The 18135-nt window shown below is 38.8% G+C and overlaps 1 protein-coding gene across 2 annotated transcripts in view; it reads left to right on the plus strand.

The window, feature by feature from the left end:
• The window catches only part of LOC113149517 (1-phosphatidylinositol 4,5-bisphosphate phosphodiesterase beta-4), a 56454-nt gene that overhangs the window by 12260 nt on the left and 26059 nt on the right, over positions 1 to 18135 (plus strand). Inside the window, exons 3-6 of one of the 2 annotated variants that reach the window (XM_026341696.1) lie at positions 352 to 418; positions 10783 to 10855; positions 14169 to 14266; positions 17616 to 17696. In XM_026341696.1, the coding sequence (XP_026197481.1) occupies positions 14183 to 14266; positions 17616 to 17696 (165 nt within the window). In that variant the 5' untranslated portion in view covers positions 352 to 418; positions 10783 to 10855; positions 14169 to 14182. The remainder of the gene's footprint in view (positions 1 to 351; positions 419 to 10782; positions 10856 to 14168; positions 14267 to 17615; positions 17697 to 18135) is intronic. The other variant, XM_026341695.1, reaches the window with a different exon arrangement.

Genomic DNA, 18135 nt, shown 5'->3' on the forward strand with positions numbered 1-18135 from the left:
ATTTCCACCACACTCTCTGACGAAGGCAGCCTTTCTTAAGGGAAGCACCTTCCTGTTAAGTTTATTTGACAGCACTCAGAGGAATGATTAAAACTCTGCACAAGTCAAACAGGATGAGGAGCATGCAGGGATAATCGCACACTGATTACACCCCAGTGTGTGTTGTTTGCATGAATGCCCATGCATGTGTGCTTATGTGTCAGTGTCTCACCTTAAGGCGTCACAGCCATTGCTAATGTTCTTATAAGTGCACAAGTTGAAGCTGAATAATTAAGTCAGCAGCACATTGGAGATCTGCATATTACACTCACAGTGATTTATTTTTTGTTTTTCTATCTGCCTCTCTTTTAGAGCGGTCCAGTGCTGTCCTCCATTGTTTTCCCTCCCCTCAGTTTTGTGTCCCTCTGTCTGTCACTTGGTAAGTACTCTGATTCCCTTCCCTAATTCTGTATATGCAGTACAAAGACTTCACATAATTATCAGCTCTGCGCCTGGTTTGACGTTCAAATTGGTTTATAAAACAGGACCTACGTTCTTGTTAAAATAGAAAGACATTGTGATCATGATGTGTGGATAGCACACAATGGGGACATGGTAAAGTAATGTGATACCTGAGTATTAGTATGTTGTTTTTTAACATTCTGACAGATGCATGATGCACTGACAGTATAGAAAAATTCTACCAGAAAATACTTGGCAGTTTAATTCAGTTTGATTAATACCCATTTGTTTCACTCAGTGAGTGAAACAAATGGGACAGTTGCAAGAATATGCAATAATAGCAAATCAAAATTTAAGAGAATTTCCCAATGATGTCTTTTTTCGACATAATGTGACTTGATTTTAGCTAATGTTAATATACCCTCAAAATTATAGACAGGTATGTTTGCATCCATGATGGATCAAAAAGCAGCTTGAAAAATCAGATTATGGTAGAAATAGCCATTTTCATTTTTTCTCTGTGCCAAACTAGAGTCCTTACTTGCTGTCTCACTTCAGTGACATCTGGCCATACAGCAGCCTCACATCTGTGGCATATCAATTAATTTCAGTTTTTCAGTACATTTGGACATAGATCTGACATCTTTGATGTTTTTCCCACAGTCAAGTTGCTCAAGTTGAGTGGGTTTTTACCTTTAAGCCAGTATGTATTTACACTGTCATGCTGTGCATGTTATATTAATTTTAGTTAATTGCTGTGTACAGGCTAATTACAAACAGCAATTTGAATGGTTGAGTCTAATTAAAGCTACAGTGTGCTACTAAAGCTAACATTAGCATGAGACTCAAAATCAGTCCACTCAAACCCTCAGCTCTCGGTCTCTCCCTGCTCCACCATGCTCTCTATGATCTGCCACACTTTGCAAAGCAGAGGTCTTTTACTGTTTTTTTTTTTTCTAATGACTAACTGACAATATATTTTCATGTATTAAGTTGCATACTATAGTTTTAATTATGTGATGTACATGAAAATTAGCTGCAACTAATCTCATCTACACCTATCTTTTGAATGGTGTATATGTGTATGCCAAGGCAACACTAAAGCTGCAAACTTTGGAAGGTCATTGATTGTATAGTATTGGGACTGTTATCAAATACCTAGTATTGAGGACTCTGCTTGGAGCCCAAAAAAGCTGATCAGGACATTGCTAATAATATCTCTAAAGTCTCCAAAATTCACTATATGTATGGGAAATGTAGGTTTTGTTATGTATATAAAACGAGCTGATGCACATTTTCTTCCATTCTCAAGTTTACAGCCGCTTATGCGGCAATGTGATTGAGGTTTGACCTTTGAAACTGCAGAGTTATTTAACATCCATCTAGTTTTAGAGAGGGAGTGGGGTTGGCCACGCATCATGGATATATATACTGCAGACAAAATAATACAAGCAGCAGAGAAGGAGAGATGCTCTTTGGCTGAAGTGAGTGAAAACTGTCACAGAGGTTAATGACATTACAGTCAATGACAATGACAAATGATTGTGAGCTTCTGCTGCTGCTGTTAGCCTGCTAGCTATCCTAGCTCCTGCAGGTTGTTTACAACTCTACCCACAGTATTTCCTGGGCCATCCTGCTTTTAGCCATACCATGCAAGTATATGTCACCAGGCAGATTTTAGTTTAAAACAGCACTTTAACAGTGTGTGTCATAATGCCAAGATCACCTGTTGACAGCACTCTTCAGGTTTTAATAAAAACAATGTTCGCACAATCTGATTTTGAAAACACACTAGGCCTGGTTACAACAAATTAGAAAAGCTAAATTTCCTCTTGTGAAATTTAGCCTTACTGCTTAATATTAAGCTCACAGTTCAGCCACTGCTTTTTGCATGTACGCAGGAAAAGATCAACACCAGCCACAGCTAATGTATAATTCCCAGCTATCTGTTATCACCAATTACAGGGCTTGTTTACTAGAATCGAGGGACTTGGTGGATCTGTTTTATGGGTGTGTGCGGCCAGGGCTTTTAATGATGGTGGAAGATGGTCTCCGTTTAGAGATGTGTGTTCTCTGGTAAGGCCTGAGAGGGTGGTTGGGTTGGGTGGGCAAGTGCATCCCTCTGTCTGTATAAAAACACACCACACTTGGATCCCATTCAGAGTCTGAAAAGTACCTTTTTGTCTGTGTGTGTGTATATGTGTGTGCGTCTGCATGACGCCGCTGCAGCCAGGCGAGCTAGAAGCTATTACTGGCCAGCAGGGTTGCTATGGAGACTAGTAGTGTCAGAGAGGAGCAACATCTGTGGGGTGTTTGTTTGTTAAGACAGGTTTTCCTTCTTCTGTTTCTATCGTCTGTCTTTCTCTGTCTTGTAGTCAAAAAGTCCTGGCTGTGAAAGACAAATGTTGAGTGGTGTTATAAGAGCCTGCTGCTAAATCATTAGTGTTTTCTAACATTGGTAAACATGACACTTGAATATGGGTCCAATTGGAAAGCTGTAATTTCTTGGGCAATAATTCAGCAGCCAATGCTTAGTCATGCTCAGTCCTCAGCCTGTGTCAGTCAGCAGGGACTCAGGGACTCTTTTTACTGGGTTTTTGCCAGTGGAAAGCTTGCATTCTGGGGAAGCATTTAACCCCTGCCCCCTTCCCGTTCCCTCTGTCTACAGCTCTCCTCTCTATATGGACATGTTCTATTTCCACAGCTCCTGTCTCCTGGCTGCCTTATCTCCAGCTCAGCGGGGCACTAATTCTATTTTAATAGGTACTTATTTGGTCAATGTGAGAAATATTTTTGAGCAGCAACTGTTCCCTCTCCCCGTCCTCCTCCCACCCAATTTACCTCTTCTCAAGCTCCCAAAATTCTATTTATTACTCATTTCACTTGCTGGGTTATCCCTCATTTCTCGATGTCCTACAGATATGGACAGTTGGCAGAAGGCTGTATGGCTAATATTTTTGATGTGACAGACTTCTTCACAAATTGAGTTTCTTCTTTTGAGTATCCATTAATGTGGAATTTTTTAACCCCTTAAGCCACTGTCTAGGATTCCCTATTGTGCTGTTTTGCAGTAGCACACAACACAAACATGTTAAATGATTAGTATGTTCTTCAAGAGACTTGAGTTTATCCGAGAACTACTTCTTAAATTAAATTTGGAAGCTTCTCAAGTGCTTCACATAGGTCTACAAGAATGTTATGTGCGTATATGTATAGTTTTTTTCTTCACTATTTTTGGGCAAACCTAACCCAGAACAGGCCTCCAGGGTATGTGTAAGGCAACAAACCAAACCTTTGACCTCCTAATCTGCTCTAAATGAGACCATCTCACACACAGCACAGTAGTACAGTGCAGTCTGTGATGTAACAAAGTAATTTGGGAATAATTTTGTATTTTCACTCTGCAGGCATTCCTCTGTAAAGGCCAGTTACCTAACTTCCATGCCCAAATTAACAGTCTTTTGCAGGATGTCCTGCACATACCTTCATCACCTCCAAGTGAAACATCAAATCATTTAAGCCAAGAATAGACTAAGCCTTGAGATTCTGGCTGTGTCTTCACATGCCTTTGAGAACATCATAACATGAATGTCAAATAGATGTCAGATAGTGCTTCTTCACTATTAACTGATTTTGTTAAAGGCTCAACATAGCAGGAAATTATAAAATATTTGGAGAAAAAATGTGTAAACTGCTTTATGTCAATCTGTCATAACAGAAGTGTGTGCTGATATCTAAACATGGCTCAGCAAAGGCTCACTCTTCACTTACATGCACGATATGTCTGTACTGCTATATGGTGTGACCACATACTATATAATGCAAAGACCTCGAAGTCTTTCGAACACCAGTATTTCAGTGCTAATACTGAATCATAAACAGACACATATGCTATCACTGCTCTATCACCTCTTAAAGAAGAGTCTTTTCAAGATTCAATTTGGCAGCCTCATGACACATATTCATCAATATTAAAAGACCTAGGATTGCCAAATTCCATGTACATCCATACTACTTGTAAAGAGGGGTAGCTGTGATACTGATGTGCTGTCTGTTTTCAAATGGCAGGAGAATGTTTGACTAGGCAGCTGTGTCCCAGTCTCAGAGTTGGGTGTATGTGTGCTAATGCATCAGCTTGGCCCTTCTACATTATTACATTCAGGGAACTCCCTGACTAAGTGTCTTTTTAAATAGACACACAAACACACACTCACTCTCTCTCTCTCTCTCTCTCTCTCTCTCTCTCTCACACACACGTAGTCAAACATGCTGTGCTCTAAATGCCTCTGATTATGCTTGCTGATAACCCGAGGACTGCCCTTACCCTTCTCTCACCCACTCCTTTCTCCCTTGCCTTAGTGAGGGTATTCTTTGGACCTTTGGTCAACACAGTCCCCCTCTCTCTCTCTAACACACACACACACACACACACACACATACGCACATACTCTCACACACTAATATTCATTATTTCATGTGATACATTCTTTGTGTAAGTCAGTTTGGCAGACCATAGATGTGGGTGACTATATATAGAAGTCTTTGGGTATGTGGATGTGTGTGTTTTATTAACTAATTTCCATCATCCTCTGTTCAGTAGGGATGTACATTGGAAACCCAACAAAGGTCTTGTGTTTGAAAGTGAAGGAGATTCTACAGGTGCATTTGAATATGGGAAGTTCTTATTCATATTGATGTTTATGCACAAGCTATTCATATTTTTTGACTGATAAGAGCTTATGTGTGCACATATGTTCTTGGGCATGACAGACTGTGTGTGTGTCTGAAAGATGGCCAGTTTCCATCCTAGGCTCAAGTAAATTATGTAACCCCTAACCGAAGTGCATGAGTGAGCAGGGTAATCCTCAACTATAAAAGGAAAAAAAGAGTGTAGAAGAGGGTAATTTGGCTTGGAAAAAGACATTCCTCTCTTCAGCAGATAATACATCCTCATCCACAGACAGAGAAAATAAATGGTAATTACAGATTTTTGTACAGACAGATAATACATGCATCAGTCAAATGCCAGATGAATCAATCATTCATCAACTGTGATCAGAAGCCTGCTTATAGATTGGTCAACATAAGAGTTATGATTAAAGCTTACTGGAGACCAGAAGGGTTTCAGGGCTAATATGACCTGTGAATAAAATTTACATTATATTGTATGCTCTAAAAGTAAAATGTAAGCTAGGGTAACTGTAAATTCTCCACTCACTGTCTCCATTCTGAAATGGAGACAGTGAGTGTTGAAATCCATTATTAGTTCCATGGACGGTGAACTGTCCTTCACTGTGATTTTCTTGAAATGCATTAGGATGTACACTGTATGTTGCCACTTGTTTTCATCTTGCCACAATTACAAATGGGAGCTGCCACATAATACTACTAGCCTACTGTTAGCCGATCACCAGCTCCACTGGAGCACTTGTTTAGCTTGAGTTGTGTGACGAGCTCAAGGGAATTTCTGTGTGTGTGGTGGTGTTTTTTGAGTGGGTCGCAACAGTTCTTGTCTTGATGAGTCATGGGACAAAACCAAACCTTTCAAGCACCAGACCTCTTCATTGAGAGTACAAAGTCTCTCCCAGGATAAATACAAGAAGTATCTTCAGTGATACATTTGTGTGCAGTCAGCTTATGTTAATGAAGTCTGTAAGGACACTGTAATGGGTTAAATGCAGGCCACTGGGTCCCATTTTCTCAGTTGTATATGGAAGAAGTCTCTTCATTGCCAGTATGGTCAGTAGGAACTATTATAGCATGCAAACCACATTCCAGTGTACAAATGGGCTTATGGCTATTGTTTTAAGACATAGGTGAAAGGTTGTGAACCTATCCTGTAAACATAAGTCGACAAATAACTAATCCAAACTTGCTTAGAAACACATGCAAACATGGTGACACATACTGTACACAGACCGACAAATGTGGCTAAACACACACATAGTTACACATGCTTCAAGGGAGGTAGAAGCTCCATGGACACACAACACTAAGTGAGCAAAGTGGAGCACAAATGCAGATCAACTGAAACAATCTACAAGGGAGTTTCAGCAGTGTCCCCATGATGTTTTTCTCTCACTCACCCTGAGCTCTGTCACTCAAACAGTTTCAGAACTGTTCACTGAGGCTCCACGTGTAGGCCACGGTTTACATGTTACTTACTGCAGACTGACTTACAGTAGAGGTGTGGTAGTCAGTGAAAACAGATCTTACAAAGGCACACACAGGATGTCTATCCTTGTTAATGTTTAATTAATGATCACTGTCCAATGTAACAAATGCACCCCATTGTAACATTGAGTTACAACAACAAAGTGTTGTTGGTGTTATAACAACACGATATACCTTTCTAAGCACTTTCATTGAATTAAAGAATACTTTTATCCAATGTAAACAGTAACATTGTATTATATTGCTCAATGTCTCACGGTATGAGTGCTGTTTGAGTGATGTGTACAGGAAACATAAACCCTTCTGCTAACTAGATTCTATTTGATAGGGCAAAGTTTAATCCAATTTACAATAATGCAATTGAACAAACCTGCCACCAGCAGAATGTTGTATTGTGTCTGCAAACTTAAATGAATGTCACCTCAGATTGGTCTGTTGTCGTTTGTTTCCAGGATATCATGCCTGTGTTTGTCCTTTTTCCTTTGTATCTTGGTTGATGGTTGTCTTTCCAGATGTCATAAAACAGTTCAGGACGTCTGGCAAGACCTAAGGTGTTTAATAAAATTTATTTATTTATGTATTTATTTATTTTCTTGCACAGGACGTACTGTAAATATGCAACAATATCACAGACATAATACCATTAACCCCTACTTAATTTAATGCATTGGAATATTCTAGAAGTTGATTATTTACTCTGTCCCAGTGTTTCACATGTTTGAAATACTTTAGCTTAAAAATTTTAAATGTTTATATGTTCCATCCTTGTTGTTCTCGCATACAGCCACAAACATGGTACAGTACAAAATGGCTGCTGATCTGTCACCTAAAGTTTTATCTGCCTTAAATCTTTTTTTTTTTTTTTTTAGTCACTTGAAAAAAAATAAAACTAAAGGCAACTAGTGACATTAAATTCTGTCTGTCTGCTATTGTGATTTATACTTTTACTGCAGCCCACGATAGTCTGCACAGTAGCTATTATGTGTGTATCACAGTTCTGTATTTGCTTAAAATTGGGATGGTATTAAAATGTGTTAATTTGTGTCATTGTAAAGAATATGCAGTCATGATTAATTGCTTAAATTGCTTAGATTAATAATTAAATCTAGTAGCAGAATTAATAGGCTATTCAAATGTGGTACTTTTGATCATAATCTATGAGAACATTGGTGTAAATCAGGCTTTGATTGATCAATGTTCACATCTTTGGAGGGCCTCTGACAATTCTGGTGTTTAAGCATGATAGACTTGAAAAGAATAGTGACAGTAGATTTGTTTTGCAGAGTCGGTTTAGGTGAGCCAGTAGATGTGCATGTCCTAAGATGGCTCCAGACTTAAGGGCTGCTCTGATCGCAATAGTGATCAGAAAGATTTGTGGTATTGTTGGGATAGGCAAATTTAATAACTATGCAGGGGCTCTTTCTATGGCTTTCAGCAGACATGCATACAATGAAAAGAAACATTTCTAGTATTTTCAGTGATATCTTTGTATTGCTATAGTGCTCTAACAAATGCATTTCTGTCTAGACTTGCATTACATGATTAGTCACTAGTTGGAGCTTCTGAATGTAGAAAGGTCAGGGTGATCTGGTCTTTAACAACAAATTGTTCTTGACAAATGGATGTACGGTAAAACATGATAACAAGGGGGAAAACATGAAAACGCTTGTACAGTTTAGATTAGAGACCAAGATGCAGCAGTGTGACAGTCATGTGACTATACAGTATGTACAGTACATGTGCAGTAACCCAGACTTGTACATATGACACATGGAAAAATATGTTTGCCTTGCACATAACCTGAGTTGCTCCAGTTTGCTCTTGTTATATTATAAAAAAGTAGTAGAGTGTGAAGCCATAGTAGTAAATATGATTCTACATGGTTGTACTACTCTGCTGTGTGTTTGTATGAGTATGTACATACTCGCTGTATGCACATTTATTATTCAATTAACAATACTGTCAATTAACAATACTGTTTTTCAGTGATGAACAATCTCTGGTCTTCTTATCAGGTATAGTGAAATCTGGTCTGTATCACAAAGAGTTTTGAGTTTTGGGGAAATGGGTGAAATTATTTTGTAGACTTAGTTACTTTCTGTTCAAGTCATTGTTGTGCATGTGTGTCCATAATAAGATAATTTTGGTTGACCTGCCTCATCAGCTTCGCGCCAGAGTTCAATTTGTTTGAACTTTGACCTGCAAAATTGAAAGGTTCTCCAATGTCCTGCTCGCTTAAGAGATGGTGGCACTAACATCTCATTAAGATTTTTATTTATAGTTAATTAGGATTAGGGTAAAGATCGTGACATACTACATACAATGCTGTTTAATTTACAAGTTTGTGAACTGCTGCTGTTACACTCCTGTCAACACAGCAAATGTCCACCCACATTCAATCTGAAAATACATTTAATAAGCCTGAAAAGCCTTTGTGTGCATAGAGCCTTTAAACCCATCTCATTTCTTCTAATCCATGTATCCTCTTCAGTCTGATAACAATTAGATGCAATAACTTTCACCTGCATAATAATACAAAGGAAATAGGAACCAGGTAGGCTGAACATTTGGAAATTCAGAATGTGCTGTCCCTCAGTCCCAGATATGAGGGAGAGGAGAGGTTTGGAGTGACAAAACGCACAGTGCAATAAGCATTTGTTAGCACTGCTGTTTTTGACTTTTACAACATGTCATTGTTGATTTAATTTTTCTTTTTTGACACTGATTGACAGAGAAAGACTAATTTTAGAGTTTCTAGTGAACCTAACCTGCATGTCCTTGGTCTGTGAAAGGATACTGTACCCAGAGGAAACCCTCACAGGCACAGGCAGCAAGCTCTACACAGAAAGGGTTCAGTCACTGATGGGTTCAAACCCAGGATCTTCTTGCTGTAAGACATGAGTACTAACCACTGCTTCACTCTGCAGCAGGGTGGATACTTAAACCAATTATTTTGTATCGCATATTTTAGATTAATTTAGAATACTTAGTAGAAATCTGATTGATTGGTGTCAAAAAACTAAACTGTATTGTCTAATTGTGTTAATAAAATTATTTATTTAGAAAGAGAAAGTTCACTCCTGTGAATCTCTTGAGAATTTTGAGATATTGCCAAGGTGTAGAACTGACTGCACAGAAGCATTTGGAGATCATCCTACTATATTTATAGCAGTATTATCCAAACATGGGCTTGGTCAGATGGTGTCAAATTTTAAATTAATGCATCATGATGGTATCACTCTGAACATCAGGTGCTGATGTGCTGTAAGATCAAACTTAGAGGTAAAAATAGGCTTTGTTTTTAACCCTGTGTGATCTCTATTGGTGAGACTGAGAAGAAATATGTGTTATTTTTAATGTGGATCCCCTTTACTTAACACATGTAGTGGATTATGCATTAAGGCAGAGCTTTGGTTATTGTGCCAGCCATGTCTGATGTGCGTCTGACAGTATGTGATGTTCACTTCTGTCCATTTGAGTGTGTCCCTAGTCAACCTTTCCACCACTGGCTGGCTGATGTAGCTGTAGCCTAATTTTAGTTTATGAGGTGTGGGACCGCTGGGTGTTACTCAAACTGCCATTTTAGATGAGGAGGCTGGGAACAGTGTTCCTCACGAGGCTTCTATCTATTGTAATTATCTCATTGTGGTGTGGACAGGGGGCTTGGACCTCACCCGCTTCCTTCAATTTTCCCCAGCTCCCCACGTTCCCATACACATGTCCAGGAGCTCTGAGGCCCGGTGTGCGTACTGGCATGGCCTTATAGAACCTCGATGTGCTGTGCTACCATTGGCCAGATTTCATCCCGCTGAGGAAAATGTTATCTAATGCATACTTTTCAGAGTGTCAAGATCTAGGCTAACATCAGACAGGACAGCACAACCCAATTAGTCTAAATTAGATGTGATTTGTCCTATCTGAATAATTTTGAATCAGATTTAGGAATATTTAATATTTGTTTTACATTTGCTTCACTATTAAGTAACCAGGACAGGCTGCAGCCTATTTACAACAGTCTTCTCCCTGTGAAATGCGTTACTGGCATCCTGCCTGTCCTCAGTTCTTTATCTCCACAGGAAGTGTGCATCTTTTTTTTGTTTGTTTGTTTTTTTTTTTCTTCTTTTTCATTCCTCTGACAGTGTGTGTGTGTATGTATCTGTGTTACAGTCCCCTGGTAGGACAGCACAGATGGTGGAGGACTGGGTTTGATGAAGTTGGCACCTTTTCCATACATCACTCGGTGCGTTGAACTGGCCACTTTTCCTGTAGCTCTGTGAGTTAGAGCTGGTTTGTTTGGGGATTTGCAATATGTTATTCTCTACACCAAACAAAAGCCCAAATTGTAGCATGTTTTCAGTTTTTTTGGGGGGGGCACCCTCTGTATCAAGCATCATAGTGTCTGTTAATAAAGCTGCATGTAGGGAGATTGGTTCCTGTAACTGTACAGCCTTTCTGAATCACTCTGTATTTTGACAGCCTACAGACATCTCTAAACCATTGCTTCATCTGCATTTGTCATTCAGGGGATCAACTATAGCCCACCCAGCCAGTAGTTTTCTGTAGTCTCTGTTGATGTTGTCTCTGATCTGTGTTCCTCACATCAAAAGCAGACATCCCCCGCTGCTCAACACCCCATCACCTAGTCTTTCTAGATAGCCTCTGTCACAAACAGCTGTTTTATTTGGACGTATCTCCCTGACCACCATTGTTCTGTTTTCTCTCTATGCTTGCTCTGTCACTTTCTACTCGCCTTTCTTTCCCGTCTGTTTCTCACATCTTTCTACCAGTCTCACTGGCTTTTACTTCTGATTCACACCTTGTATTTCATCCTGCATCTTTGTTTTCTGTCTCTTTGTCCATTATTTTCCTTTCTTTATCACATTTTTCCTTCTATATTTCTCTCACACTTTTTTTTTTATTTGTGCATCACCCCTCTGTCTCACTGCGCCATCTCACACATCAACATCCAGTTTACCTCTCTTTCCCCTGGAAGAAAAATGGGTGGTTTCAGCATGAAATGTGAAATTTCAATCTCTGCACTGTCTGCAGGGTGCTTACACACACAGACATTCTGGCAGGCATTTATATCAGTACAATTTGTGGTGAGGACATCAAAATAAATCACACTATCAGTGTACTTTTGAGTATTTTTTTAAGACTAAATCACATCCACATCAGCTGAAATGTAACATGATGTATCTGTGTGTACAGCATATTATTAATATTATTATCATGGATCTTAGGATCTTATTATCAAGGAATCTTAGCCCTGAAAGACCTCTTAATCGAATTAAACCTCAGAGTATTCCCATAATGACTAAATACAGGCTGAGCTCCTAGACTATACATAGTATGTCACGTTCTCAACTATGCTCCTCCCTCTCAGTTTTGCCTGACACATTTGAGACTGGTGTAAGGGGAGCCTATATTTGGGTGGTGTCATCAACAATATTACAGTTTCCTGTCAGGACCCCTCCCCTCCCCGTGCTGGATATCTTGCATGATAATACACGTGCAGGTGTGTCACATGAATCAGTCCTGACTTGCTTTTTGTGTTTGAAGAGGAGTACAGTGCACACCCAGACTGTTTCAGGCCAAGTGTGAGATAAAAGTAGATTTATTTGAAAATGTTTCTACCTGTGTTGTTCAGTCCCATCCAGGAGTTATCCTGTAAGGCGGTGCACTCACAGGGTTCCAACCTGACTTGTCTTCCTATACTTCACTACCTATACCGTAAATATTAAAGCTGACACTGCTGGTGGAGAATCTGATATTTCTGCATCTTCCTTCCTGTATCTCTAAATAAAATTGCTCTATATACTGCAAGTATTGCTGGAGTGAGGTGAGGTTACACTAGTAATTTCTCCTTATCTCTGTATGTTTTTGACAGTGAATTCTGTCCATTATAATTTCCTGGCTTACTGCACATCCTGAGCAAGGATGAGGTAAACGTTTTAGAGCATTTACATTTTTTTTTTTTTCATGGATTTGCCAGACTACACATTTTGGCAGTCAGCATTTTTAGAGTTTGTATTTCTTCAAGTAATGTCTGTCTTGTTGCTTAAAACATTGCAATGGTGAATAAGTTGTGTGCATAAACAAGTGAAGGAAGATGCAATGAGATGCAGTATATTTGTTAAAATGTCTACTGTGTAGGTCCCTGTGAAAGTAAGTAAGTAAAATGCCTATTAATATCTTTATACACCAGTCTGAGGCTAGCCTAATGTCTTATCACCTACGTATTAGGTCATTACATACTTCAAAATCACTCTGCCTAGTGCCCACATCTTTGTTTAGAGAAAGCTTGGGGATGTTGATGTTTTAGGGCTGGAAAAGAATGACTAAAAAGACTATTGGTTGATTTCATACTTGCACACAAGTGACTAAAGGAAATTACAGGAAAAACCATGATTGCTTGAGAGCTACAGTAAGCGGCTCTGTTATGCATATAGGGTCCTTTCTTTAATTTGTCACCCACCTGTGTATATATTTAGTACTACAGAGTTTGAGAGTTGAAATGTGGGATATTCAGTTTAATTCCAAGTGACTTATTGGGTTTCCATGTTTATCAACAGCTAACAGTGCTGTCGGAGTTGGCAGCTTTTTTTTTTTTTTTTCATCAGATAAGCTTAGGCAAGAATGTACTTCAGATAAATCCTCTGTTGGATTTTCTAGTGCATTTAATGGACTGGTGTTAATATGTGCGATTTGATGTTTAGGAAATGTAATCTATTAGATTACTTTATAAAAACAGAACACTTCAGGTGGTCTACGTGTTGTGGATACAGAGGTTTGCCCTGGCTCCGTTTTCACAAACCTGTTGTTTTGGTTCATTTATACTCCCCTAATTTTTAATAACAATAAATTTATAGGAAAAATTACTTTACCAAAAAAAATTACTAGTCTTTATTTTTTAGATTTAACAAAGGAAAAAAAAAATGTCTTCACTGCATTGAAACGGGAATTAGAGGTGAGATTATTGCATATTCAGCTAAAAGGTGTAAGATGCAAAGACTTAGATAGGCAGCCAATTAAATCAACAAATACAGTGGATACTCAGTGCTGTACAAAATCACCTCCTCCCCTGAACTATTTAAAAGGAAGCCTGACCTTCAGAATCAATAAAACCTGTTATCAACTGAAAAGACAGAAGAATTCCTGTTAAAATCACATGGAAACGTCTGTGAGCATGATGAGAAACCGACCACTTATTAGCACACCAACTCAAATTCCTCTGTCTCTAAACTCCAAGTTTTCTTCACTTGTTTGTATAGAAAAATAACCCAGGAATGCCACACATAACATCTTGTCTGTTGTTTTACATGTAATTATTCTATTTCTCACAAGAGGATATTTTACGATGAGCCTGTACATAAACTATGAATTCAGCATCTCACTGTGACTACAGGAAAGATGACATACTGTTTGTGTATTTATTTAACATGTGTTCTGTCCTTGAAATCCCATGGGCTTGTGCCAGCTGGTTGTTACTGAATAATTTTAACTAGATTTTTTTTCTTGCTCTGTCTCTTTCTTTTCTTTATTTGTGTCAGGTTTGTGAGCAGCCATGACAAAGTCCTACGAGTTCAACTGGCAGAAGCCCCTGCATGAGTTCATGCAGGAAGGTGCCTCCTTTGACCGGTTTGATGAGGTAAAAATGACACATTTCTTGAGTGTTTGACTTAAATACATAAAAAAAGAACAATGTAGAAATGTAGAAACAGCCCCTGTTCTGATTTTGTGACATTATGGGTTACCAAGACATTTTCTGATGCAGTTAAGATTTATGTTTAATATTTTTAAAATGAAGGAATAGCCTGTGTTACAAACTGTAGGAGTTTGTCAGTAACATTGCTGATACTGACATGGGTTATTTGCTTTGACCTATTATCATCCTTCACAGTAATGATTGTCCCCGGGTCAGTCATTAGTGTGTGTGAGCAGAGGCGTCTCCTATATAAGCTGCTACGTCATTGTTGTAGCTGTAGGCATGCCAAATTGATCAGCCTTGTTAAGAAGCTGATGGTAGAAAATACTATCTTCCTGTGGTAACAGTTGCTGTGTTACCTGGTTTTACTACTTCATTGTATTTATTGTAATAAAGTGAAGTAGAATTGAGAATAGTAATTGAAATCAGTAGAATATAAAAAAGGCATATCTTGACTGTAGAGCAAAAAAGTGTAGTCATTCTTGAGAAATCCTGAAGTGCTCATAGTGTGCAATTGTTAGAATGTTTAAAATCAGTCTCACAAAGCAAATGTATTGCCTGTCTCATACCAATTTTATAAAAGAAATATTAGGCAAAGGCCCAGTAACCTAAACCTTAACATATACAGTATCTGTCTTGCTCTATGTGTCTGTATAGACATGACCCTATGTCTATCTTTCTGTCTTTTTGCCCACGTTTCCTCTGACTAATTTAATCAGGACACTTAGCTGGAACATTTTCTGAGCAAAGGCAAAGTGGGTCACATGCATACCCACACGCACACGCCCGTGCACACAAAGACATATCGTACATGTACCCTTGAACAGGAAATCCCCTCAGTCCCATCAGTTTAAATGGGCAACTGTTGGAGGAGGAGGATTCCTGTTAGGCAGAGAAGAAAACTTAAAAGAACAAAAGGAAAGCATCATGAAATCCACAGCCACGTCAAAGGAAGCTGTGAAACTGGGTCCTCGGTTTGTAGCTGCTGTGAATATGAGACAGTCAGGACAGAATCAGAACTGGCCTGAATGGTAATAAGGTCAGCTTGTGGCAGTCGCCTTTAAGGTTAAACATAATGATAAGAGCTGGGATATACCACAGCGTTACATTTTGTTATTCAAAAACCATTGCAGCCTTAACAACAATAATTACTGATTTGATCCTTTTATGTGAATAGAGAATGAAAAAGAGGTAATGCCTGGTATGAAGTCAATTCTTTATTGGCAGTTTACATGAAAAAACACTGGAGGTTCATTGATACTTCAGTCATTGAAGTGGTTTTTGGTTGTTCCTCACCCAGACACAGTGCTCATGTTACTCCACATTATTATACACACTGAGTAGTAAATGTCTCCCTTTTACTACTGTCTCTCATCCTTCAAATCGTTTTGTATGAGTGAGTGACTAAGTGAAAAGCTTTTGTTCTGTTGCCTGGCAAATGCAGAGCCTGCAGGGGACATCTGCATTGATTGAAATGACGTATGCCTAGTCCACCAACAGTCAGACACAGACATGCTCTTTATTGGTTTCCCACTCACTCACTCGCACTCTCTCTCTCTCTCACGCACACACAAATATGCTTAACAGCACAGATTTTTTCCACAAAACATTCTTCACTGACTGAAACCCCATTGAGTGACAGATGGCAAAGACGGGTATTGTGTGATGGGTAGAGTGTGTGTGTGTGTGTGTGTTTCAGAGTCAGTTTGCATGTGTATGACTAATTGCATTTAAGGTTTTTCCCTATATTAGATCCGCTTGAATGTAGTTCATATATACTGTAATAGCAAATCATTCATGTGAGCCTGGAAACACATTTAGATGCTCTTGTTTTGTGAGTTTGCTGTCCCTGTTTCTAAGATTATTGTGATGGAGGGGACAAATAAGAGACAATCAACAGACAACATGCATCCAAAACAGTGTGCTAAATCTGCTCAGGCACTTAGGAAAAAGAACATATGTTGAGTGGAAGCTGAACTACTGTTACCAGGGGTCTTTAAATAATAATTATAATGACATCAATTATTGATCCTGTTGAGGAAATTGTTGTTTGAACAGCTGCAGTAGATGACAGCACTACTGTAGGTTGTCAGTGTCTCAACATGTAGGCAGGAGGAGCCAGGAGTCGAACCACTGACCATGTGGTTTATAGATGACTACTCTAGCAACTGAGCTACAGCTACACCTCACCCTGTGTCTCTATCTGTTTACCTCTACAATGAGGTGGTTGTACCTCAGTTAATAGTTTGTTTGAATGTGGAAGGGCTGAGTGTTCCCATAAACCTTTCAGCTTTACAAGAACAAGCTGTCTGACAGTGTAACTGTAGCCTGCTGAATGTTCAAGCCGTCAGTGTTCATTTGGGACCACTTCTTTCATAGAGTTAGCCTTACTATATGCAACAGTCCTAATTCACATGAAAGGGAATCAAGCATTAAACTGCACTTAGAGCAGTCATAAGTCTTTATGTCCTAAATGGAAATAGGATTGTTTTATTGGTATTTATGGTGGTTTAGATTACAGCATAGGACATTTAGAAGAATAGCCAAATAAGAAATCTGTTAAGTCAACAGTGTATCTCATTGCAGCAGCATCCTAAAAATAATAAATTGCGTGTGCGATTGTATCACACTGTTCAATATTGCTAAAATTAGAGTTAGTGACCCAGCAGATGTCTCCTATTCTGTCTTTCTCTTATGTTTTGTCCTTCTCAGATGTGTGATTTTAGTTGAGTGAAAAAAACAACAACAAAAAACAATAACAAAACATATGTGCACACACTCGCACCCTGTGACAGTCATTCATCAGCGCAATCACAGCTTCCTGCTGCTGATTGAACTGAGTGGAAAAATGTCAGGGTACGATAAGCAGGATAATGTTAGATTTTCTGCTCCAGCACTCCTGTTGTACTGAATAGGTGTTGCTGCATGTTACACATGAACTGATAGATGGGCCACTAGGGTATGTGTATTTAGTAGCATTATATTAGCTGGGCTGGCACACTTGTAGATCCCTATCATACACAATCACAAACACATACATTTAAATAGTATGTACATTTCAACCGGAGTTATCCCCTGATGCTAATGTATAGAAGTGTGTTCCTACCACATGATGCTTTAATAGTTCATGGCTGATATATTATTATATTTTTGTGTTTGACTATGAGCACAGCACATAGCATACAGTATATGTATGTCCTGGTGCAGTTTGTACATCTGTTGTTTGTCTAGTTCCATCAGTCTTGTGGCTGTTTAATGTCAAATAACCATGTGATTCATTCACTCACTGCAGGACCCGTACATATTTGAACCAAACTGTCAGATGAAGGTGGACGAGTACGGCTTTTTCATCACCTGGAAGAGTGAGGGAAAGGTACAGTCTGAGTATTCTCTTGTCTACCAGGAGGTTAAACTCTTACTGTTCTACACAGAAGATCTGTGTCTGGTAGCTAACAGAAAATAGATGTTTTCAGAAATATCTTTTTTTAAATATTAAATATGTATAAAAGTGGCTGTGTATGATCACAAAGAGCATTAGAATGATGCTGAGAGGTCATGCTAATCAGAAACCTGTAGTGTACATTCTGGTATTGTACTACAACATGTAATTTACTTCTAGAAAGAGGTTTAGTGGCATGTTTAGTAATTAGAACTTCCCTTTTCTTTGTTAACCTTTATGTAACAATGAAATTTAAATACATGCACTTGTTCTCATTTAAAACATTGCCTGAAGTTGCACATAAGTAGTTCTACTGCGCAAGTAGTCTGGTACATACAGTAAAGCAGTTTAACACTATTGATTTGTGACAGTA

This window comes from Anabas testudineus, chromosome 24 (assembly GCF_900324465.2).
Source record: "Anabas testudineus chromosome 24, fAnaTes1.2, whole genome shotgun sequence".
Lineage (NCBI taxonomy): Eukaryota > Metazoa > Chordata > Actinopteri > Anabantiformes > Anabantidae > Anabas > Anabas testudineus.